Genomic DNA, 26,108 nt, shown 5'->3' on the forward strand with positions numbered 1-26,108 from the left:
TGTAGCGCAAGTCACAGATAAATCATCTCTCAAATGCATGAACGTAAAAACACGAAACGGCAAGAGTTTATTCATTTCACAGCATAGAATCCAAAGCTAACAGTTAACGTTAATCACATGTCTACATATTTCAGGCAGTACCCTATAAATACAGTGCTTCTTTAAAAAAAATGAACTTGACAAAAACTGAGACCATTTAATGCATTAGTTTGCATTATTCTGTTATTCTGCAGGCAGTTGAGATGCTCCGGCGTGTGTTTATTTTAAAGGTGTTAAGCACAAAGGGAGTTCAGAGCTATTGCTTTCAATAGATTTCTCATTTACACCCTGCAGACTTCACTTTTGGTTTCTGTGACCGGCAAAATTCACAGCCGATTGACATCAGAGAGGGACGTTTATGTATCATATGACAACGTACGACACTTTAGATCTATGCAAAGTTGAAAGGTTTATATTGCAGTGTTTGACCTCTGACCTCCTATAGACATCTCTCAGGTAGAAGTCTCACCAAGGCTGCATTTATAGGTCAAAAATACAGTAAAATCAGCAATATTGTGAAAAATGCAAAATAATTGTTTACTTCAGCATCGTTACTCCAGTCTTCAGTGTCACGTGATCATTCAGAAATTATGCTGCTCAAGAAACATTTCTTATTATTATTCATGTTGCAAATAGTTTTTGCTTTCTCATACCATGTGTGGAAACTCTGGTGCATTTTATCAGGATCATTTGGTTTGTTTATGATCTTTTTATATAACAATGTAAACGTCTTTGTCACTTTTGATCAGTTCGATAGATCCTTGCAGTATCGTACTGCCTCCATGTTTTTGAATGATAGTGTATGACACTGGATCTATCATAACATTATAAAACAAGTTAAAACTCTCTCCTTGTATCCCAAAGGTCCTCATTTCTAACCCTGCGAAAGGATGATTCATGAACTGAAATGTTGCTCAGTTACCTAATCACCATTGTGTCCTTGAGCTCCAGGCACTGGGTATCAACGCAATGCCAAAACTGCTTAAAGGAATAGTTCACTCCAAAATGAATCTTCTATTATTATTTGGTAAATCTCACATTGATCTAAGCCAGTATATTTCATGACGTCTTCTTTTCCGTGCATGCTCTCATTTGTCTTAAAGCACATCAAATATGAAGGAATGCTTTTCCCCAATTATGAACACACGCACTCTAAAATTGATGTACCTCCTTATAGAAACTCACGCACTCCAGCATCACTGCTTTAATGGAAATTCGCTGCACTTGAGACTATTAATAAAACATATCTCTCTCTCATACTGCTACGACCACATGACTGCTGTTGCCCTTCAACGGACCGCGCTATAAAAGGATAGTGTGTATGAAAGGCCAGAAAACAGAAATAGACTCCCTGGATAAAAGAGCAAACCTACGTCGCTGGCGGCCTTTAGTGTCACACCTGCTTCAACCTTATTATTAAGTCGCAAAACCGCTGTATTTATCTTATTTTTTCACGTTTTCAGCCTTTGCGGTGCAGAACTTCAGTGCAAAATCAAGTTTGGATCGTTTCTTTAAATATTGATGCACTAGTAGCTGGTGTTCAGAAGACAAAAAGGAAGTGCTGCGATTTCATCATTTCTCTTTACACAGGTTCATTGGCTTTTCGGATGGATCTGGGATTTGGCTGAGTGACTCAATGAACCGTCTGAGCACACTGCGATCACGTGAACGGAGAGAACTAGGTCCTAACCGAGCGGTCAGCCGACGGGGCTTTATCGTTGAGTGGGTTTACAACAACTCAAAAATTCAGCTTGCTTAATAAACCCCCAAAACGGAAAACTATTAGACGCGGATTGATCTTGTTTTCTCTCGTTCGGATGTCCAAACATAAACAGTCATGCTCGCAATGCATGAATAAACCAGTAACAGTGTTTACATGCGGCGCGAAATCGGGGTGAAGGCCACACGAATCCACGTGAGGATCGCTTTTCCCAGATTTTGCATATCAATCAAACGTTATGTGTAATAATTGCATTTATTTGCTCAAAAATACAATTAAAACTCTTATTATTGTGATATAGTACTTAAAATAACTGTAACTTGAATATGCACATAGATAGATGATAGATAGATAGATAGATAGATAGATAGATAGATAGATGATAGATGATAGATAGATAGATAGATAGATAGATAGATAGATAGATAGATAGATAGATAGATAGATGATAGATGATAGATAGATAGATAGATAGATAGATAGATAGATAGATAGATAGATAGATAGATAGATAGATAGATAGATAGATAGATAGATAGATAGATAGATAGATAGATAGATAGATAGATAGATAGATAGATAGATAGATAGATAGATGATAGATAGATAGATAGATAGATAGATAGATAGATAGATAGATAGATAGATAGATAGATAGATAGATAGATAGATAGATAGATAGATAGATAGATACTGTAGATAGATAGATAGATAGATGATAGATAGATAGATAGATAGATGATAGATACTGTAGATAGATAGATAGATAGATAGATAGATAGATAGATAGATGATAGATAGATAGATAGATAGATAGATAGATAGATAGATAGATAGATAGATAGATAGATAGATAGATAGATAGATAGATACTTTCTTTTTAATCTTATATAGTTTTGACTGGTAGTTTATCAAGGTTGCATCAAAAACATTAAAAAGCACAACTGTTTTCAACATTAATAATAGAAGGCTTAATACTAATCTAATACTAATACTAATTTTAATAATAATAAATGTGCAGAAAATCCGATGATGTCCGAAGACACTGAATTATGGCGTAATGATGCTGAAAATGTATTTTAAAATATATTAAAATAGAATAAAAAAATATTTAAATGGCAATAATATTTCACATTATTACTGTTTTGTAGCCTACTGTATGTTTTGTTAAATAAATTCAGTCCTATCCACTTTTCAGCTGTTTGCTGTTTGTACATGCACACATAAGACATGTTTATTATGGCTAGGTGTGTGTATTTGTTTGTTAGACTGTTTATTGTGGCACTGAAACGCGACACTGTCCCTAAGAAGCTTTGAGCGCCGATGCTGTTTTATTGGCAAACTCTCAGCAACTCTCAGCATGTGTTACATAAATCCAGTAAAACATGTCTGCTCCAGCGCCACTGTTTGTTATCTACACTCACAAACATTTTAATCAAATTAAACATCAAACCCGAATTTAATTATGCGCTTTAAACATTTAGAAAACGTGTTTCTGTTTAAAATTAGACACTGTAAAAAAAAAGACCACCCAGACATTTATAGCTCAGTCCAGATTCTGAAAACTAAAAGTTTGAAAAACCTTTTTGAAATTATTGTTGATATAGTTTATATATGGTGCTGTGCTTTAAAACTGTAGCGAATTAGAATTCTACATGAGTGTTTGTCGCCCTCTGGCGGTCTCAATGTGTTTTAAGAGAATAGTGAAGAATTATAAGGGGAACAGTTGGGAACATTTGCTGAACTCACCCTCAGGACTTGAAGATTTCTTCCAATGTTTCTTCATCAGATTTGGAGGAAACTTGGCTTTACATCGCTTAATCACCAGTGGATCCTCTGCAGTGGATGGGTGCCGTCAGAATGAGAGTCCAAACAGCTGATAAAAACATAGCAATAATCCACAAGTAATCCACAAGTAATCCACACCGCTCCGGTCCATCAGGTAATGTCTTGAGAAGTGAAAAGCTGCATGTTTTTTCAAAACAAATCCATCAAAAATTATCTCCTCTTGTCCTCGCACATCAAAATGCGCTTTGGACTGTTTTTCATGCAATGCTTGATCTGTGCATATTTCTCTCCTGCTTCAAATAAAATTACTTTTCCACTGAAGAAAGCAATATTATGCACAAAGTACAGAAGTTTTTCAGTCAGACCCAACAGTTCGACTTTAATCTTGTCGAAGAATTTATTTCTTACAACTAAGCAGCATTTCGGTTCACAAAATGTTATTTAAATGACTGGATTGGTGTGGATTATTGTGATTGTTTTTATCCTGATTCTCATTCTGACGGCACCCATTCACTGCAGAGGATCCACTGGAGAGCAGGGAAAGTAATGCTGCATTTCTCTTGTCATGAAAAACTAATTCATCTGCATCTTGAATGGCCAGTGCATTTTCAGAAAATTTACATTTTTGGGAGAGCAATTCCTTTAATTAGTGCAATTAAAAAATAAAATATTGTGTTATATATTTATTTGTTTAAAAAAAAAAAAAAAAAAAAAAAAAAAAATATATATATATATATATATATATATATATATATATATATATATATATATATATATATATATATATGAAGCATTTGTTTTACCAAAAACTCTCAGAAAATGCAATTATGCCTTTAGGCAATATAGGCTGTCGTAATACTTTAACTTCTTCTAAAGATGCTGATTTCTTAACAAGACAGTCTATAAAAAGACAAACTACTTGAATGTATTACAGAACAGTAAAAAGCCACTAAAACCAGCACTCTTATGAGCTTGTGGCAGCGCTGAGGAACATCATGTACAAAAGAGTTCTGTAAGTTGTTTTTTTCTGTTGTTTGTTTGTTTCTGCAAGTCACATCAGGAAATGACCTCATAGGTATGATGTCATTGGTAAACACGTTCAGATGTGTCTTGAGGCTGCCGAGCGCACCGGCCACACCTGTTACACTACGCCGCAGGTGTGCTATTGTGAGGATGAAAGGTACCTTTGGAGCTTTCAGCGACCATAAAGGAGTTACAGGAAAATGTTTTACTGAGAAACCAACACAGAAACAGGTTCTTTCTAACTTCAAAATGAGTTCTTCAGGTGGATATCTTTGAGTCGTGCTAATCAACTACCTCTTCTCGGTTGTATCTTGCATTTACAGAAAAACTATGCTTTGTTCTTTTTTAAATCATGCGCCCAATAAAGGGAGACGACCCTCCAGCACCCCAAAAATAAAACTGAACACGCTTTTCTATGATGAATACCTGGAGTAATCAAATTTCAGTAATACTGTAAGGAGGCCAAGATAAAGTATGGGTAAAGCTTGCCCTGCGGGAGTGTTTTTTCATTTACAACAGAGGTCAGGTCTTGCAGCAGACAAGCGAAAACAGGTTAAGGTGATGATTAACAGGTCAGGGTTGGCCAGAATGGATATAAATTACATATTTACCATGGCTCTCCAGCTGTTTCTGCTTTACAGATTTTGAATAAATTTGCCAGTATATCAATTTGAAAATCTAAATCCGCTTTAATAAAGACAAATTAAATCAAACTCTCGTGTCCTCAGCTTTTGCACTACATTTTTACACTTCCACGTGCTTTCGCTCCAACACCCCAAAATGCGGGCAAAAGTTAGACATCTGTTTCATATTTAAAGCAAACTGATTCACTGTGGATCATCAGTCGACTTTAAACAACACAAGAGCGTGGACACATAGCTTGGACTGCATTGTGCAAATTTCATTAGTGTACATTTTAAAATGTGCTGCAAATGATTTCAGGCATTTTGTCTAACAGAACCGATAAATAGTCACCGAAACCTAGAAGAAAATGGCCATTTCTGAGCCAAAATCTAACGAGTTTTTAGTATAACAAATCAATGCACGATTCATAAATATGTATAACACAATCATATTTGAGGTATTGTGCAGATTGGCTCTAGAACTAAACATGGTATTTAAACAAAGGACTTAAGAATTCATGGAATACTGCTATTCTAAGAAGGTATTGAAAATTCCCATGGGACGCCTACAAAATGACGCCACGATTAAACAACTCCAATCCGTGCACGCTCTTTCTCCAAAGCCCCGCCCACAAAAGCTTTGTCAGCAAACCTGAGCGAGCAAAATGATTGACAGGTAGAGGGCGTTCGTGATTGGGTAAAAAAAAAAAAAAAAAACGGCGGCCCGCTGTGAGTGTGACTCAAGTTTGCAGTATACAAAGTTTATGACTGTCAAAGAAACTGAGACGTTTATTAGGGTTATATCTGTCGGATAACGGAGACGATTTATGATCGGTAGCTTATTCAATACAACCGAACTGCTAGGGAACTGTTCTGGGACAGTAGAAATGTTTAACCTAAATATCCGAGATTATCCGAGGCAAGAAAACTTGATATCCACTCCCTTAAGCGGTTAAGCTGCGGGTAAGGATTCGGTAAAATGCATTCATGAGAGTTACTGTATTTTGCTACACCCCGTGAGAGAAAGGAAAGCGGAATGCGTGCAAAATATGCTACTTCGAAATATGAATTGGACGACTTGACCGGACTTGTTATATGAGTCGGTTTGTATGTTTTCCCAGCATGATGTAAGAGGACAAGGTGGTGATTTGACTACGTTATGTCAGCCAGTTTCGGTCACAGGCACCACGGTACGTGACTTTGGGAGCTCTTGTATTAATTCGCCGTGGTTAGAGCGGTCTGCACGGTTCGCGCATGCGCGTCACCATTCCGATGAACTGTGGAGTTAGGTGGGTAGGAGGGGAGGGGGTCGACCACAGACTCCCTCATCCATGGCTGCGGAGAGTTTCTGCGCATCAACAAGAAAGGAAAACTCGCAGACTGTGTGTATTAAAAGGCGAAACGCGGGCTCGCGCTGATTCGGTGATTTCTTTTTTTTTGGAAGCTCGCGCAGGAACTTTCCCCTTCCTGACAGGAATCTGCGCGCGCGCGCCGCTCTCTCTTTCTGCGGACGCAGTGAAATGAATCAAATTCTATTGTGATGTAAAAATGAAGTCGGAAGCGAGCAAGGGCTGACAAACGGAGTTTAAGAGCGAGACCACTGCCCGGAAAAGTGGTACACGGTATCAGATTTGACTGCTTATTTGCAAATGTAAATTTTTTTTCAAAGGTTGGAAAAGTTGCTTCACTCTGACCGGCAGGTATGTGGATGTAAGGTAGGTGCTAGAAACAAGAATCGGGATTGTTACATCACGCTGAGATCCCGAATGAAGTAATCCGAGGAGATGACCCATCATGTCATTAAAGTTTTGACTGAGAAGAAACATCCTTGGACGGAGTTTATTGGTTGACTGAGTTAACTATAAGGTTAAGGGACGATCTCGTCCATTTTTTAACCCGACGTTCCAGCGATGGATAATAGCTTTCCAGGCAGCAACAGTGCCGTGATCCAAAAGGGAAAGTTGGTGTTTGTCGAGGCTCAGTTGCAGGGTGGAGCGCCCTGGGGTTTCACGCTCAAAGGTGGGCTTGAACACGACGAGCCGTTAATCATATCGAAGGTAAAGTATCACCTTACTCGCCTGTCTTTCAGATGATAAATGTCTGCCTGTCCGTCACCTGAATATAACAGCTTCAGCCCTCAAAGGGTCAGAATGTGTCAGTCAGCGTGCTATTCTATACGCCGGGGAGAAATACAATGAGGGATGCATGCTTTGTGGCTGGAAGCGAAATGGAAATTGCGAATGTAAGATGCCAGAGAGCGGGTATTCGACACTTAAAATGTTTGAAATGTCATTGCATTAGATAACGAAATGTCAGACCAAGTGGCGACACATCACGCAAGCTCTGTTTTCAAGCAAAACGTTTTTATCACGGTTTAACTGTAGTTAAATGTAAGTGGGATGTGTCTGTAGATGTGTTTACTATGATGACTACACCAGTGGTTGTGATTATTTTGGTGTGGACACCTGTGATCTTCCCCGGTCACTGTGATGTTGCTGGTCTTTGGATCAACCTCAACAGCCGTTTCATCAAACGACCGTAGTCTTAAACTTAACCCCAGCTGTTTGCTACTCCTAAACCAAAGAGAAATGATAGGTTGAGGTGCACGAACCACTTATCCTAGACCTCACTGAACTCTGGCCCTTTCTCAGTCATTGCGATTGATTGATTGATGGTGATGTTCCAATCGGCGCAATCGGGGTTGCTGAACTTCTCGCATCCACTAAAATCTTTTCCGTGTCAGATTAAAAGTCATTGTAAAAACTTGGCTTTAGTTAGTTCTGAGAAAATACAGCCCGTTTGCGGATGCTGCCTAGTTTGATAATGCGTTTCATGACATTTCAAGTGACTAAATATGTTTTGGTGCCACTGTATTTTTCAGTACATGTGTAAAGTTCAGATTATATATTCAAATAACGCATTCATTGAAATTGATCTAATGTTACGGATTTCACATATGAAGGTCACTTAAGGTGCAGTGCAGACCCTAGGGTCTGTATGTCACACACACTTCTTAATGAGAGGGAGCGTCCTTCAGGCATCTCGACCGTAATTGCTGAGTACAGGGTCAGATTCTTGGTGTGACATCCAGACCAGCGTGAGTAACAGATTTTGACCTGCTACATTCATAAAACTGTTTCACATGCTCCTGTTGAATTCTTCCACACGGCTGGAGCCCGTGCATTAAAAATAATAGGCATCTGAATTGTGGAATCCATCGCAGTTCTGTTAAGCTCAAAAATAAATGAATTTTAGAGATGAACTGCATTGATTGTTAAAGGGGAATAATTTTTTTCTCTGTATATTTGGAAGAATGGTTTTTGTGGATCAGCGTGAGTTTAATTTAGCCTTTTATATTTTGAATTTAAATAAAAAAAAATATTCTGCCCATGTAGAACTTGGTGGTGGTCAGTGTGCCAATATTGCTACAGTTCTTCTATTCTATTCATCAATTTTTCACTGGCGAAATCCAGTAATTTCAATAGGTATCCACACAATTGCAAAGTATGCGCGAGGGTGAAAGATTTCTCCACAGGCTTAAATTGGTCATGTGTTTGCCACGTTGACAAATAAAAATCTGCTTGGTTTGAAAGTGATTTTTATGTGGGCCGTCCTTGCATCGCTACACTGTTGACGATAGATAATGGGCTTTTTTGACAAAATCTTGATATTCTATGAAATTCACATCACTGGTTAGCTTGGTTCCCAGTTTATGAGAAAGTTCTCACCTGTTACATTGTCTAAAAAATGTATTAGCAGTGATTTTCTTGCTAGTGGATCATTAGCTCACTTTGAAGGAGAATTAATTGGAGATTCCAGACCCGTGTACTTTTTTCCCTTGGAAACAGGAAACATAACTCATTTCCTTCCCAGCAAGGAAGAAAACTAACAGAAGCAAGAGGCTTATCTGTCACATTATTTAACTTAAATAAGCAGTAGCAATGAAGCTAATGAAGGTTGCAAGTTTCTAAAGTAAGTTTTTTTTTTTTATGGTGCTTGGTGACGAATTTGGAACCTCTGTCATCTTTATCGAAATTGATTCGTCTGTTCAGGTCTAAAGTTTTAGTCCTGCCTGCAGATTGGTGGTTAATCCCTGATCTTGTGATCAGAATGAGCTCCTTTGCATTGTAGTGGATCAGTACTGATCAATCATGGTGGCTAATCAGTGCTCTGCAGTCAGGGAGACACATGGGAATGAAATGAAAACATCCCAGAGAGTGAAACGCCTAGATCAGGCCTCACAGGAGAATTCCTACTTTATTCTCTTTTAATTTAATATATGACATAAATGTGTAGATATTCTGTCATAGTTGACCTAGACGAGGTAGTTTTATCTTTGAAGAGTAATGGAGACTAATTGTTGGCATCACGGGTTAAACACATTTCCCTTGAGATTGATAAGCGTTTTATCACTCTTCTGCAGTGCCTGTGTTTGTGAGTGAGTGTGTGTGAATCATGGCAGTCCAAAGTCAGCATGCAGCAGGATATCTGTGGTACACGGCCAGTGATCACTGAGGGGGAATTACATTTGTTTTCTGGGAAGGAAAAAAGATTATAATTGGACTCGACGTTCGCTTCAGCAGGTGCTTGCGATCCTGAAACTGAACAAAAATCACGGTTTTGTGACTAATCCTGGAAGATCTCGTGTAGGAATAGTCATTTCCCCAGGCTCAACTTTCATGGGAGTTTAATTGTGTGATTTATCCAGTTTCTATAGTTATGAGATTTAGTGTGGACTCCTAAATTTATAGTTTTTGGCAAAAACCCAACATTTTGTCTCTGTAGTCTTCTTAAATTGCTGCCTCGTTGTTTTGAAATTGATATTCTAAGTTCTTCTGATCAGTGTTTTAGTGAAGAATTGCTACGTGCATCAAGCTAGAGAATTAGAGAATTTGGGATGCTTAAAAATTCCACCAAATCAGTATTCCTGTATTTTGTTGGTAAAGTGGATGTTGTTAAAACTTTATTTAGTTTAGAGGCTTTTTAAAACGGCGAGTAGCTAAGTTCCTGGCGTTTCGTAATTTATCCCATTTCTACAGTCATAAGACTTGAGTGTGGTTTGCATGGACTCAATAGTGTTTTTCTTTAGCAATTTAGACTTCTTAAGTTGCTACCTGTATTTTTGTAGATGGATATTATATAGGTTCTTCAGATCAGTGTTTTGGTTTCCAGGTTTCTAGAGCATCGACACAGGCTACAAGAAACTACAGAACAGAGAATACCTGTGTTTTATTGTTTAAGTCCCAAATTTACAACTTGATATGAAAGGTTAATCTGATTTAAAATGCATGGCTCTGTTTGTTTTTTTTTCTTAAAGAGGGAGTAATTCTTGGATGGAAACAAGCAAAAGCAGAGGAGATCCCCGTTCTGCCTTATTTGGTGCTCTGGATTTCTGGTCTTGAGTAATGTTCTCTGCTGCCCGACTTCAATCTCTCTAGCCTCTCAGAAAAACAACACAAAATTTCCAGATAGTTTGTGGATTTGCTGCTGCCATGACAATGGGATCCCATAGCCTGTGCTCTCCTGCTTGTGTATACAGTACCTGTTATGTTCAACTGCATAAACAGGAATTGATTACAATGATGTTTTTTGCTTGGAAACAGAGGTCTCCAAAACATGAGAATCTGTGCACCGTAGACCCGCGGCCCGACCCTAAAAGTGTCATTTGGGACTGCATATCACAGAAAATTTAGTCAATCCTGCAATCAAAGATCACATAATTCACATCCAGATTGAATAACTCTTTATACCAAGGTTCACATTGTATTCGTTTTAAATGGCATGCAAGATTAAAGTTAAGTAGTCCCAACTCATAGTGCACTGAAGACAGTATGTCAGAGGTACTGTCTGCTGTTTTTGTTGTATTTTTAAAATATAAAATTGTGTGAATATATAGCTATAGGCTGAAATAGTGACCGAGATTTGTCCACTTTGAGATTATCGATTGTGTTTCTTAAAATAAGTTTTAAGAATTAATTAATGGTGTCTTGATGCAAAATGCAGATAAATTGTAAAATTGTAGATACACAATATTTTTTCATTACGTAATGAAAAGTACTCTACCAATCAAAAGTTTTGGACTGTTAAGAAAGTCTACTTATCTAGCCTGCATTTTTTTGATGATAACTATAATTGTGAAATAATACTGCCATATAAAATATTTTTTATTGTACTATTTTTATTTTCTGTGACGGAAAGCTGAATTTTCGGTATCTTTATTCCAGTCGTCAGTGTCACATGATTCTTCAGAAATCATCTTAATATACTGATTTGGTTCTCAAGAAATGTTTCTTATCAGTGTTGCTGCTTCATATTTTTGTAAAAAGCATGATACATTTTTTTAATTTAATGCATTGCTAAATAAAATTATTTTAACCAACAGCTTTTTAACAGTAGTTTATCATCACCTGCAACGAACATACATACTATACGCAGAATTGAAGTTGTGTTTTTCTGTTTTAGTCAGAATGAAGCAGCCTGTACTTGTCTCAACAGGAGACGTACTTCATCTGCCTGTAGTTTGTCCCGTGAGCGTGAGCTAACATACTGCTGCGGTTTTGGTCTGATGTAGTTCTTTTGTGCAGTAATGTGTGTTGCGCTGAATAGCGTGCTTTCTGTTGCGTGCTGTAGAGCGGTGTCTTGATTTCAATGGTGATGGTGTGTTGTGTGTCGTAGTGAGCTGTGAAGTGTGTTGTGCTGAATAGTGAGCAGGACGCAAACAACAGCCGCGGCCCTTCACTCCCCCTTTAAGAGCTTGTCACCATTACCACGGCAACAATACGGCCCCGGAGCGCGGTTAAGACGCCCGGGCGAAACCGGAGATAAGGAGGAAGGATGAAGTGGAGCTATAGGCCTTGAGAGCTGCTCTTATCTGGGGTGCAAGACAGAGGAGTAATACAGTGGGACAGTGACGGACGAAAGGGTGAGAAGGAGAGATAGAGCGAAGTCTCAGGCCTTATGGGTGGTGTAAATGTCACCCATGGATTTCTTTCAGCGCCTCACGCTCAGATCTGCTTATAAGAGAGATGGGAGTGTGTGTGTGTGTGTGTGTGTGGCAACGTCAACACCAGTAACTGTTGGTGGATGGATCTGCCTGGCTGTATCCCAATTCTCTGTCCTAAATAGTATGCAAGATTAACTGTAAGTGCATTGATTTTTTTTATTTTTTTTTTCATGCAGAAAGACATTTGTCTGAAAACATATTTGTATTTTAACATATAGAAAACGTACATGCGTGAAAAAAAAATTACGTACAGATTTGGTACCGTAGTTCTCTGACAAGCTACGCAAAAAAAAAAAAAAATTGATATAATCATACGTTTATGAAATCATTTGCAAATAATGACAGCTATGCGAATGTAACTTAGCTCAGCGAACTGCAGCTCTGTGTAGAGAATGCACGTGAAAATAATAACTCGGTCATGTTGAATCAATGAAAGTAGTTAAAGCACCGCTGTAGGCATTTCCTGGGTTTCTTCTGCGGGGCGTATCTGGACTTTCTGCGTGAGAGCGCTCTCTGGCCTTCAGATGGAGATTTATTTCTGATCACAGAACCGTGTTTCGCTGAAAGATGCGCATGACAATCGCAGCTCCTGTCTAATCGCGATTTTGTTTTCATTTTGAGTTATCGAGCAGCCCTGGCCGCACGCGAGAATGGCCTTCCAGTGAATGAAATGAAGTCGGAAATGCAAAATAAAACAAATTGTTTGCTGTATAAATGCGTATACGCTGATGGCAAATAGGAAAGTATTGTTTCACGTTTATTACTTTCAGCATCGTCAAAATAAGTTGAACACCTTTATTGACCGATGCTGATATTTGAAAAATGACACCTATCGGCCGATATATCGGATTTGGCATTATATTGATCGATGACTGATGTGGAGTACTTTTTTATAATGAATGGATAAACTTTATTGCGCTTCAAAATCTTGACCATCGTTCAACTGCTATTAAAAAAAAATATTTTGTTAATATAACTTAGATTGGATTCGTCAGAAAGAAGAAAGGCATACACTCAGGATGACTTAAGGGTGAGTAAATCATGGGGTACTTTTAAGTTTTGGGTGAACTACGCCTTTTGATAAATAGCTTGCAAATGCCTTCGCTGAACAATTCAGTGCACCCTTGCTTAAAATTAGATATATTTATTTCAATAATAGCTCACTCGCTTGAACTACAGTACTGCTTGTACCTTGTAACCACGTCAAACCATGATATTTACTGCATAGCGCAAATAAAAATGCAGCGGTTTTATCTTACTCCAAACATCTCTTCTCTCTCTGACCCCCCACACTGTCCGTACCCCTTCATCTTCTCCTCGAGAGCAGGCAAATACAGGGCAGGATAAAGCCCAGGCCTCTGGCAGAGACCCAACGGAGAGAGAGCGGAATGTCAGCGGCGGAATTCGCGAGAGCCTGGAAAACAACAAAAGAAGAGAGATGATCAAAAAAAAACCCTACATAGCGATTCCGACCGTACTTTATGTAGTCCTGAATACTGATTCAACCTCTTCTGTGGGGCTGCTCTTTTATTCGTTCGTTTCAGAATGCACCATGTTGTTTACAGTGTGGCGGCAATAGAAGACGAGCTAAGAGCGACCCGAACCCCAGGAAGTCGGGGGGTTAAAATAAGGTTAAGAGAATTAGACGCTTTGTTCGGTTACATATTAATGGATTCATTGTCACCCGGCTTGGCAGCACATCCACAATTAAACACTCTCATTGACGGCCCTGAGGCCGAGTGTTAAGTAAATCTCCGCTAGCCGTCTTTTCTTTGAGACGCCCGGCTTTACGCTCAATAACCGGTGAAAGGGAAGACATGCTTGCCTGTACGATTATTCTGAATATGGCGTGATTTGAAAGCGGCTCACGGCAGGCTTTTGAGAGCGAGCGTCGTCAGGAAAGAGCCAGGCGAAAGACAGGTTTTAACAGGAAACGGCAGACAATTGGGGACCATTTCCAAACGCTCGTCTTTAGAAGGAGAATGAAATGCTAGTTTGTTCTGCGTGTTATCTTGAAAGGGCTTCCTGAAGGACTTTTTTTGTTTGGCACTGATTGGTCTGCTGTTAAGGAATGCTAACAATAAACCTGAGGTCGAATCTTATTCTTGGGTGAAATGACTTGGGTGTCCACCTGTATGTTTTGGTTTTATTGGTTAGCAGGCACTTTTCTATCCATTGCCATTACAGTGGTTTGCGGTTATTTGGCAAGCTAAAATATAATTTGTCTAGGCTAAGCTTGCCTTGGCAGTCCCAAAAGTTCAGCGTTACTATGTTAGTATATATGTACCATTTCAGTATAATATTTTTACAAACTTTGTAATATGCATTTGTTAATTTAATTTTAGTTCTTCAACTTATCAAACTTATCTTAGATTTTTAGTAAGTATTATAAATATAATACTTTTTATTAATTATAATATTTAGTAATAATTATAATGCTATATTTTTGCCTACTTTATTTTTGTATTTTTGTACAATTTTAGTACATTGTATTTTATTAGTTTTCAAGTTTACTATTATTAAATATTTTTTCAGAACTATAATGGCTCATAGCTTGTGGTTTTCTTTAATTGTTTTTTAAATTAATATTATTATTATTATTATTAATGTTTTTACATCTTCAGTTTTCATTTTAGTTTTATTTACATGGTTTTAATTGCTTAAATTTTTTGTCTTTTCATCAGTTTTCATTTCATCAATTATTTTAAACTTAATTTTACTTTCAATTTAATTTTCGCCATGGCATTTTTAGGTTAAAAATGGCAATAATTTTATGTACAAATAAATTCCCGAAAAAAGTGGTGTCTAGAAACTCTATTTAAACGTCTTTGACGTCAATCACACTAATGCAGATCGTTTCTCTGAACTGTTATTGTCGCATATACATAATCACGTGAGTTCCCAGGGGGAATATTTTACCGTCACACCGCGGGACTTTTCTTTAGCGTGTTGGAGAACCGTTGTCAAAACAATCACGCCTGAAACACCCAGTACCCAGAGTTCAAGAAAAGAGTGCATTAACCGATCTTATCGAGCCAATTCTGTCTTTCTTTGTCCACAGTGAGATGCTACTAGGTATTTACAGAGGTTTCTTTGTGTGTGCATTATTTCTAAACATTGCATTTCCTGCGCGTGAATAAAGCCCTGTGCTCTGTGTATTGTTTAGGAGCTGTAAAAGAGTGAAAGGACTCCTCTCAGGTGCACAATGACTTCATGTTGTCTGGATGCTGCTGAGCTTTTCTGTAACGTGGGACTCCATCCTACGTCCGACCCGGACGCGAGATTGTGTGACCAAAATATTAGTATCTAGAGACTCTGCGAATGTGTAGGCGTAAAGGTCCAAAGAAAACATTCTTTGAATTCTGGGCGGGTTTTTCTGGGGGCTCTGAGCTTCCATGTGGTTTTAATTTAGTCGGTGGAGCCCTAGTAGCCTCTATCTGTTACCGCACAGAGCGCTCATGGTCTGTTTGCGTGTGTTTTCTTAACGTCCCGCAGGTAGAGGAGGGCGGGAAGGCGTCTCAGCTGCAGCACCCCCTGCAGGCCGGAGACGAGGTGGTCGTCATTAATGAAGTGGAGCTGAGCGGATGGAGGCAGGAGGCCATATCTCTTGTCAAAGGATCGTACAAAACGCTGAGGCTCACCGTGCGAAGGTAAGACCAATAGAAGTTCACTTCGGTCCCACAGTGCTCTGTGGATGTTATCTGTTTTTACATGTGGCTCTGGAGAACAAAACCTTTCGCTGGATATATTTGCGGCTTATATTAAAAATTGTCCTGGCACTTCTGAGCTCCATCATTGCAGTAGGTGGGTGGTTTCCTTTAAAGCGCACTTTATTTAGTATGTTCTAGACTATTCAAGATTGCATCCTCAGATTCCAGATTTTCAAATAGTTGTATCTCGGCCAAATATTAACCATACGTCAATGGAAAGCTTATTTATTGAGCTTTCAAATGATGTATAAATAAAAAAAAAATTACACTTACGGGTCAAGGGTCACATATACAGTACTGTACTGTTCAATTTTGGGTCAGTAACATTTTTGAAAGAAGCCTCTCCTGTTTACCGAGGCTTTTTTATTGTAAAATTGTTGTTTACCATCTGAAAATTTTGTAAAATGTAATTTACAATATTTTTTGTAATCCTCCAGAAATCATTTGTTGCTTAGAAAACATTTCTTATTATTGTCGGTGTCGGTTGTACCGCTTCATATTTTTGTGGAAACTGATACTTATAGGATTTTATTTGTTCCTTTTTCTTTCTTTAAAAGAGTTTCAAAAGAACAGCGATTATCAGAAATGGTTTTGCTGTCACTTTTGATCAGCTGAATATGTCCTTGCTGAATTAATCTCTTTAAAACATCTCCCTGATATCTAACTATTCAATTAAAGTATGTGGCAAGATCGTTTCTTGTCCGTTTAGGTTGTTTAGAATAGTTTATTGACAGCGTAGCAGAGCTGCAGATCCTAAAATAGCTTTTTTTGGTTGATCATTTCCAAATGCTTCCAGTCTTTCCTCATTCTCCTCGCTTACGCTTGAAGAAATATTTCATGCTCCAAAAAATCCGATTGGTTGATGTTTGAACATAACATTTAGAAGAACATCAGCTGAATTCTGTAATAATTTGGCACTACCAACCATGCAGTTGACTTTAACAAGACTTCAGTGTTTTCTAATGGTGTTTACCAGCGCAAAAACGTCTGAAACAACGCTAAGATGAAGCGGGTGATTGCGGTACAGTTGCACGCAGTGGTTTTTAAACGGCACAACTTCTCTCAACATCGATGATAACCAGAAATGTTTTCTGAGCAGCAAATCAGCATATTAGAAGGATTTTTGAAGGATCACGTATTACTGAACACTGGAGTAATCTGTCTGAAAATTCAGCTTTGCATCACACATATTAATAACATTTTATATTATATTTAAACAGGAAACAGTTCTTTTACAATTTAATAATATTTCAGAATATTACTGATTTTACTGCGTTTTTACTCAAATAAATGCAGCCTTGGTGAGAAAAAGAGACGCTTTCAAAAGCACAAAAAAATAATTTATTTCAGACTTCTGACTGGTAGTGTATATATGTCTATGCACTATGTATAATTATTTTTTTTTGCCGATGCTTAGTTATGATCGTGGCAATAAGAAATGCAAACATAGGTCTGTAGATCTAGGTAATTCATCAATCAGTCCTGATTGCTTTGTTTGTTTAGTTTGCATTTCTGTACTGGTCCTGCACAAACTGGCCTGGCTCTGCCATTATCAACATAACTGCAGCAGTGTGGACGTGTTTAACGCCACTAAAAATAGACGCTTTCCTTCTGATAAAGACACCCATACGGGTGGACGCTGCCTGGCTGCCGTTAGAGCCCTGGCCTGTTAACGCGTTAAAAGCGTGAGTTTTGTTTTGTTTTGAAAGCACACGCGAACGATGCTGGACACACGATACGGGGCTGAGTTACAGGTGAAACTGGCAGGTGTGCAGCGTTGCCGTGGTGACGGGTGGATGAGTACGGCGAGGCCTCTAGGGGGCGGGGCTGAGCAGAGTTAGCCTCCTGAGAGAATCTCACACACACACACACACACACACACACACACTCAGATATAGGTTACAGAGCACCGGCATCAGTGACGACACAAAGACGCCTGTGTTCTCACAGGAGCGAGCGATGCCGTGTGGTTTACAGCATCGCATGTGTTGTGGTTTCACTGCTGGTACACAATGATCTGCATTAGTTCAGAGCAGCCGTTCTGAAGACCTCATATGATTGTGAAAGCTTTCCAGGGCTAGAAGTGATTCTTCACTTCTTTGCGTTTTGGAAAAGTATGCATATAAGGGCTAGCTTGTTACATTGATGTTTATTTGATATGTTGGGAACAATGCCGAAGACTTGTTTTAACTGATTTTGTCTATACGGCGAAAGTTATTGAGATACAAAAAAGGAGTCATTTGGTAAAATATTTTGTGTTTCACAGCGAAAAGAAAAACTAAGTAAATAAGTAAATGATAACAGGATTTTAATTTTTGAACTAAAGTTGTTTAATGCATTTGCCTAATTTGATTTATAACAATGTTCTGTTCTGTTCATAATGTATTTAGTGAAAAATTAATTGCAGATATAAACCCACTCAAAACCCAAAAAGACATTTTAAATGAAAAAATAAATGAAATAAAAAGGAATGAAGTAATATCTAAAAAACAAACAAAGATAAGCAAATGCATAAAAATAAATGAGCGTTCCTTTTTCAAGAATCGTCCAAGGTTTGCAGGTCTTATGAAAAGATTTGAGAGATCCCGAAGTCGAGAATCTTTTCCAGTTTTATACAATCAAAGATTTCTCGGATCCACATATCATGCGATGGAGGGATGATATGTTTCCATTTGAGAAGAATAGCTTGTCGAGCTAAAACCTGGTGGGATGATACAGTCAAATCAGGTCTCCAGCAAGTGACAAAAAGAACTGTCAAGGGGCTAGGGTCTGAGTCTATATTAAGAGGATTAATCAGTGTATCAAATACTTTGGACCGAAAGTCTGTCAGTTGAGGGCAACTCTTATGAAGATGCCTGGCAGGAGACTGTTTGCATCGATGACGAGCTTCACTTCTATCTTGAAAAGTGTTTGGTAGTTTGCACCTTACAATAGGCCATGTCTGGCACATATGGAAGAGAAGTCTGTCAGGTTTCTGAGCACTACTGCATTAATAAAAAAATATATATGTTCATTTTAGCTATATATTTGTATTTACAATGCATTTAGACAATGTACTTCAATTTCATTTGGGCTTAATTTTTTGTTTTATTAATTGCACATAATTCTTTCTTTATTCAGTCATTTTTATTTATTCATTTATGCTGTTTGTAAAATAAAATGCAACTGCAAATTTCTCATGAAAAAAAATTAAAAGGATTTAAATATGGTCTTTATTTGTTTTAAAATACAAAAAATGCAGTAGTAAAAAAATCTATAAAATGAAATATTTGCAGTTTAATTAAAGAATTAAGAGTATACAAATATTATATTAATGTATTCATTATTTACATGCTTTTCTTTCTTAAAATAGTTTCATCTGCATAGTAGAGAAATCTCTGAAAAAATATGAGAAAATTGCATTTGCATTTTATTTTAAGAACAAATGGCACGTAAATCAATAAAGAAATAGTTGAATAAAGAAATATTTATTTAGTTAATGAATTAATGAATTGCATGCCTTTTTAATTCTTAAAATAAAAATGTTAAATAAATAAGCTGTTTCCAAAAATATTTTCCTTATTTAGAGAGCAAGTGTGAGTCTTTGGCATGGGGTGACAGTGACATCAGACACTGCAATTTACACAGTGAGGTGCTCACACACACACACACACACACACACACACTCAAAACACACACAAGGCCCCTCTCAGCCTGGATAATGCTCTTATAATGGGAGGCATTGTCACACCTGGTTGTGTGAGGACGGTGTTGGTGTCACGTTCACCCAGACTGACTCCAGATCAGAGGTGAAAGAACACGGAGAAATGCGAAAGGGAAAAAAAGGGATCGCCATTCCCAGGTACAGAGAGGGAAAGAAGGAAACAAGATGTTGGGAGGAGATATTGAGGGCCAACTCGAAATGAAACTACAATCTGATTGGCTGTGTTGTTCAGTGTGGCGGGAAACAGCAGGGTCATTCCAGGCTTCGGCCGGAAAATATCAAATTTCTCATTATTTACACACCCTGATGTGGTCTCAAACCTGTATGACTTTCTTTCTTCTGATAGGAGATATTTAAAGCACCCCTATAATGGATTTTTTGAAAATGATCTTTTATGCAGTGCGTAAGACAGCTCTAAGTGAAAACATCCTGCGAAGCTTTCATTCTGAAAGTGCACCGTGTATGAAGTCATATGATGTCAACACGAAACATTATCCTGTTGCCCGGCCCCTGTCTGTCTTTTCGCCTGAAAGAAAATGCTAATTCATTCTTCACCACTAGGTGTCGCTAAAAACTGTTTCCCGGGTAACAGCTGTAAACAAAGCAGCACTGCTCTCAACACTGCTTTATCAGACATGATCAAATGAAAATGCAGTTTAGCGTCATGCAAAGGAGAAGTATGGAAAAGTTAATCGTCAATTAATAAAAGCATTAAAACGTTATTACCATCTCTCAAATAACTTTTCTATTTGAATATATTTTCAAATTGAATCTATTCAGTGTAATGCAAATCTGCATTTTGAACATCATTACTCCAGTTTTCAATGTCCTTCAGAAATTATACTAACATACTGATTTGCAGCTTAGGAAACATTTCTGATGTTGTTGTTTTTTTGTGGAAACCATGATGCATTTTTTTCAGGATATTTTTGCTGAATAGAAAGCTCAAAAGTTTTTAAATCTATTTGGAAGAATAGTGCATACAAGATTGCTGTCATAAAAGCTCAGCGGTGAAACATAGTCTGGTGAAGGAGGATGTTGATTTACATACGAGTCCAGAGGTCAGTCATCGGCGGGAAGGAGGGAAAGAAAGCACAAAAGAAAGCTACACACACACTCTTAGTGACTCCAGGTTTCCTTTTTCCTGGGTCGCGTTCGCTGTTGACTCTGCTAAGCCTCGTGTGATCTCTCTTGCCTGTCAGAGTCGAGCCTTATCTAACAAGCCCCGTCTTTAGTCTGAGCAGCGGCTCCGGCGGACCCGGCAACGGTCGCCGTGTGGCCTATGACATCATCGCTTCGCCATTCGGGAAGCGTTATACAAGAGAGAGGACTTGGGACCGTGGGTCAAAGCAGGAAGCTGTCGGAGAACGTCAGATGTTGAGGTGATGTGCAGTTGACGGGGCACTTCGCGAAGCGCTCGGACTCTGCTGAGTCCAAGAAAACACGCAGATCTTTAGTCACGTCCAGCGGAAACCATCCCAAAGCCTCTTACAGCCGATTAACAACTTTTAAGAGCGCTGATTCAAGCTCACGCGAATGCTTGGAGAGATCAGGTCTCAGTCCAGATTAGGTGAGGGATTCGGAGGCGTTTGCTGAATCAGACAGGTATGTAAAACACGTCAATGATTCACAGCGGCAGAATCAACCAGTCGTGACTAATGTGCTTGTATTTTGGTTCTGCATGCAAATATGATTTTATTCATTCATTTTTCGGTGTAGATGTAACTTAGGAGAGAAGTATGGTTGAGTAAAATGTTTTTTTGCTGTGTTTGGAGGGTCGGATAGCGCTCAGATTTCATCAAAAATATCTCATTTGTGTTTCAAAGATGAACGAAGGCCTTATGAGTTTGGACCGACAGAAGGATGAGTAATTAATGGCAGAATGTTAATTTGGGGGTGAACGAACCCTTTAAAAGCGTAAAAAATCGCATATTACTGATGGATTTATGTCGTGGACGAAAACATGAAAATATCTTGTTCTTTTGTTCTCCAGACTTATTTCAAGCATTTAAACAAATAAACTTTGGGACGATGGAACTAAAAAAAAAATAAAAAAAACAACAACAAATGAATAGATGAAGACATATACCATTATTACTGTGGATATAATATAAACATGCATTAATTCTAAGACGTTTACAGCATATTTCAGTTTCTGATTCACTCCCTCTTCAGTGTTCTCCTTCATAACCCGATTTATGAGGGTGAGGGAGAGAAATGAACCTTTCGTACTGCTAAAACAGATAGCCTGTCCCAACGTGACACTCAGGAACGCTGTAAATATTTAACATTATCTCGTTAAATGATGCTTACGTGCCAAAAGCCTCCGCCTAACACCTGCCCGCTTCTCCCTGCTTTCTCCTCTCTCATCTCATTGGAAGACTAATTACAGGCATGAGAAACACAAGATATATCCGGAATGGATACCACCTTAATTTACTGCATATTTACTGCACGGCATATTCTGCCTGCTAAATTTTAAAATAGTATGTGAAAGGTGTAATATGTATACGTAGTCATATCTATTCAAATTCAAGTCCAGCGTATATGTTTAGAGCTTTTTACATTGAAAGCAATCAGGCTTTTGAAATATGTTGTATAGCATGTATGTATATGAATGTTTTAAATGTTTTAAAAGGAAATCAGGTCTGGTGCATTACATTATGGAAAATTTGTTGCTTCAAAACTGTTGTAGAAATGAGATTATAGGCACAGATTCTTCTCAGAGAGGATTTGAGAATGTTTAGAGTAGTTAAAATTGTTGCATCTTTAAATTTATTCCAAGTTAAAAATCAAATCAATATTGGCTTCTCTTGAAGCATACGGGTATAATGCATTATTTAAGTGTGCATAATGTACAAAGTAATGCATTATATCTTTTCTGAATTGCAACCAAAGTTCAAATGCATTTTAATATTTGTGCATTCCCTGTTACATCTTAAATCGGTTGTTTGTCACATGCTTTAATGCATTGCATGGTGTTGTGAACAACTGTGGTTACAATCATTCATGATATCATGCGATGCATCATGAAGTGCATTACAAGGTATTATCATTGCATTAAAGATACTTTCGTAATGCACAGTTTTAAGTAATGTGTTAGCAGACTATCTAGATAAACTCACTGCTTAATCTCTTTAATTGAAAATCAATAGTTGTTCGGCTTTTGCAAACTCGGTAACAGTCAGAAAAAAATGCTACCTTACCGGTCCAGAGACGTGAAACAGAACCAAAGCCTTCAGGGGTGTGTGTGACATTGATCGTGGATTTAATTATCTCCATTCAGTGTTTTAATTAAACATTTGCACGTGTGTCATAGCGTGTGTGTGTGTGTGTGTGTGTGTGTGTATCAAGGGCAGGTTGTGGTTTAATAAGGCACGATGCAGCAGGTGAGGCTCTGTCCACACACGTGCATCTGGACATCTAAACCTTTACGCACGCATCCGAATCTGATCGCATGCACATGATGTGGCCCTGGGCCTGTTTTATTATGGGCTGGCCGGGGCTTTAGATACTAGCAGACACCTCGCGGTTTGTTTATGTCAACACAGGGAAATGAATCGGTATTATGATGGCGGTTATACTGCTTGTGATGTTGCATAACGCGTTTCGGTGCTCTCTGCCAGACCGATATACAAATGAGACTTGTGCGAGAGATTGGCTTGTGCGTTAAACAAACAGTGTTTGCTGTGTGGCCTTTCGTTTGTCCTGTTGATGAGGTTGCCGGAAACACTGAGAAATGGAAAGAGAGATGTAATTGCTTTGCACAAGGCTTTGGCTGTTTCTTTGTTTGTGGGTTGTTTGTTGTGTGATAACTGCATGAAGCTAAAGCTGAACTAGGCCTCTGTGAAGTAGAGCCAGCGAGTCGAGACATCTTTCGCATCATAAATGTTGAGTTATGACTTTTATACACTAGTGTTTACACTGCATCAGAGAACGCTTTACATTTATTGCATTATTTACATTTATTTTATTGGTAATTAATCCATTATTTAATTTATGCACGCATTCATTCTTCTATTAAATCATTTATTTCTTAATTTCATTTATCCATGCCACCATTTTTATTTATTTATTTATTTATTTGTTCATGATTGTATTAATTTATTACTTTATTCACTTATTTAAAGATTTATGCTATTGCCTTTTGTATTCTTTTATTTATGAGCTTAGTCATTTATTTCATCCTGTTATGTTATTCATTTATAGATACCATACATTTTAATGAATTGGTTTATTTATTTATTTATTTGCTAATCTGTGTATTCTTTCTTTTTATGCTATACCCTACATTAATTTTCAGTTTGTCTGGAATGACAATTAAAATTTCTAAACATAATAACGGATTTAACTAAAATACTTGTTAATTAATATCGTTATTTTTCGTAGTATTTTAGCTCGATTTCAAAATAAAAAGATAAGCTAAATGCTCCCGGATGGGATTTTTTTTTTTTTAAGTTTAAAGCTTAAAATTAAATCAGTAAATTCAGCAAGGACGTTTATAATTGTTTGCTCTGAAATGAGACAAAAATCTTTTTTTTTTAATTAAAAAATACTTTCCAGTGTATTTGGGGAAATACTGTCAGAGTCACATCCGATGCAAACCTCTCAGTCTTTAATTGTAGCCCAGACGCTGTTTATTACGTCTTACTCCTCTCTGTGATGTAAACACACACACAATCACAATTTGTAGCCGATTCCTCCCCCGTCGTCTGGACCGAATGCTTTGTGGTGGTCAAAGTTTGTTTGTTTCCGTGGTGACGGGTGGCTCGCACACAGATGCAGGGCTCAGGATTCAAAACAGGTGTGGAATAGGACGGCTTTTCCTTATTCCCACCTGTCGGAGCAATTCAAGAGCCCTATATTCACCACCCTGCTGAATGAAACACAATACTTCTCCTCATAGGTCATTTTGAGCTGTTTTGCTCGAGCCTGTCACACAAGAAATATTATGCATTTTGTAGCGTTTTTGCTTCCATCAACATTATCGGCAAGGTGATGCAGTCTTGTTTTATCCTTTAATCCAGAAAAAACTGACACAATGATTCCTGATGCTTTCAACTAAGAGTTTTCAGCTGATTCTGATTCTGTTTTATGACTAATCCTGTTTTCCACTTTGAATACTCCTTTTTGTCATTTAAACCCAAATTTTCGACATTTTTGGGAATTTTTTTTTATTTTATAAAAAAGCACTGTATTCCTCCTGATTTTGGGGGTTGAAAACAATTTGTGAAATATAAACTCAATATTGTGAGATGTTGACTAGCAATTCTGAGAAGAAAAGAAAAAAATGGTGAGACAGTAACTCGCCATTCCCTTTTCTTTTCTTTTTTTTTTTCTTTAGCGGAAACTAAAAAGTCAGAATTTAGATTTTAGAATTTATCTCACAATTTAGTTTCCCCCCCCTCAGAATTTAAATGTTATATCTCACAATTATTTAATATATCTGCATTTATGAGATGAAAAGTCACAAATGCCTTTTATTTTTTATTTGGTAGTAATTACAGGTTAAAAAAAAAAATAATAATAATAATAAATTGTGTGTATATATATATATATATATATATATATATATATATATATATATATATATATATATATATATATATATATATATATATTTATTATTATTATTATTAATAATAATAATAATATATTATTTATTTATTTAATCTGTTACATGCTTGCACATGTTTTTTTGCAAAGATTTTATTCTCATTTTTCCACTCGGTGTCATGGAATTGCGTTGATATTAGGCCTGAAGCTGAGTCACGGCAGGTAAAAACATTTAAATGTCCATTAGCATGAGCCTGAATGCAGAAAAGCGAGAGACAAGAAAGCGGCAGAACAAGAGGAGAGAAAAACAAAGAGAGAGCGAGAGTTAGCCTGAAGGCAGTACGAGAGGAACCTGCCCGGTGACATCATCTCTGTGGCTTTCATTCGGCCCTGCGGCTCTTCTGATTGGCCGAGAGGACGGCAGTAATTTGCCTCTGATGTGTCACCAGTGTTTGAGAGAGACCAAGCGAGCGAGATGTTATTCTTCCTCTGTCAGTGTGGAGTCGATCTGCAGCCTGCCGCTCTTTTAAAAGCACACGAGTGAAGCTGGGATTTATTTCTTGTGGCTCTGTCTCCAGAAGAACAGGTAGAGTGATCCCCTTCACATACTCGCGTTTAAACTGGTTGTCATGTACCCTTCTGTTTATATACTCTAACTGCTCTTTAGTGAACAATGTGGCTTTGTTTGGAATTTGCTTTTATCTTTATATAAACGAGTACAGCGGTGACCGTTTCGAAACTTTTTTTCTAATTCGGTCCTAGTTGCATGTGGCTTTACGACCTTATTAATTGTGAGATTACATGGAATATTTTAGCAGTCGCCCGTTCATTATTAATCGCGCCTCATGACTGTCTAAGTGAACCGCAAATGCTAAAAGGTCATTTAAAATATATCTTATGAATTAATTGCACAATTTTGGATGTTTGCATGCGAGCCACCTGA

General features: G+C 37.8%; 1 protein-coding gene across 1 annotated transcript in view; it reads left to right on the forward strand.

The window, feature by feature from the left end:
* The first annotated feature begins 6,517 nt into the window (after positions 1–6,517).
* The window catches only part of shroom3 (shroom family member 3), a 49,752-nt gene continuing 30,161 nt past the window's right edge, over positions 6,518–26,108 (forward strand). Inside the window, 2 exon segments of the mRNA XM_043234245.1 lie at positions 6,518–7,250; positions 15,692–15,846. Coding sequence (XP_043090180.1) covers positions 7,104–7,250; positions 15,692–15,846 — 302 coding nt within the window. The 5' untranslated portion in view covers positions 6,518–7,103.

Source organism: Puntigrus tetrazona, unplaced genomic scaffold (assembly GCF_018831695.1).
Source record: "Puntigrus tetrazona isolate hp1 unplaced genomic scaffold, ASM1883169v1 S000001111, whole genome shotgun sequence".
Taxonomy (NCBI): Eukaryota; Metazoa; Chordata; class Actinopteri; order Cypriniformes; family Cyprinidae; genus Puntigrus; species Puntigrus tetrazona.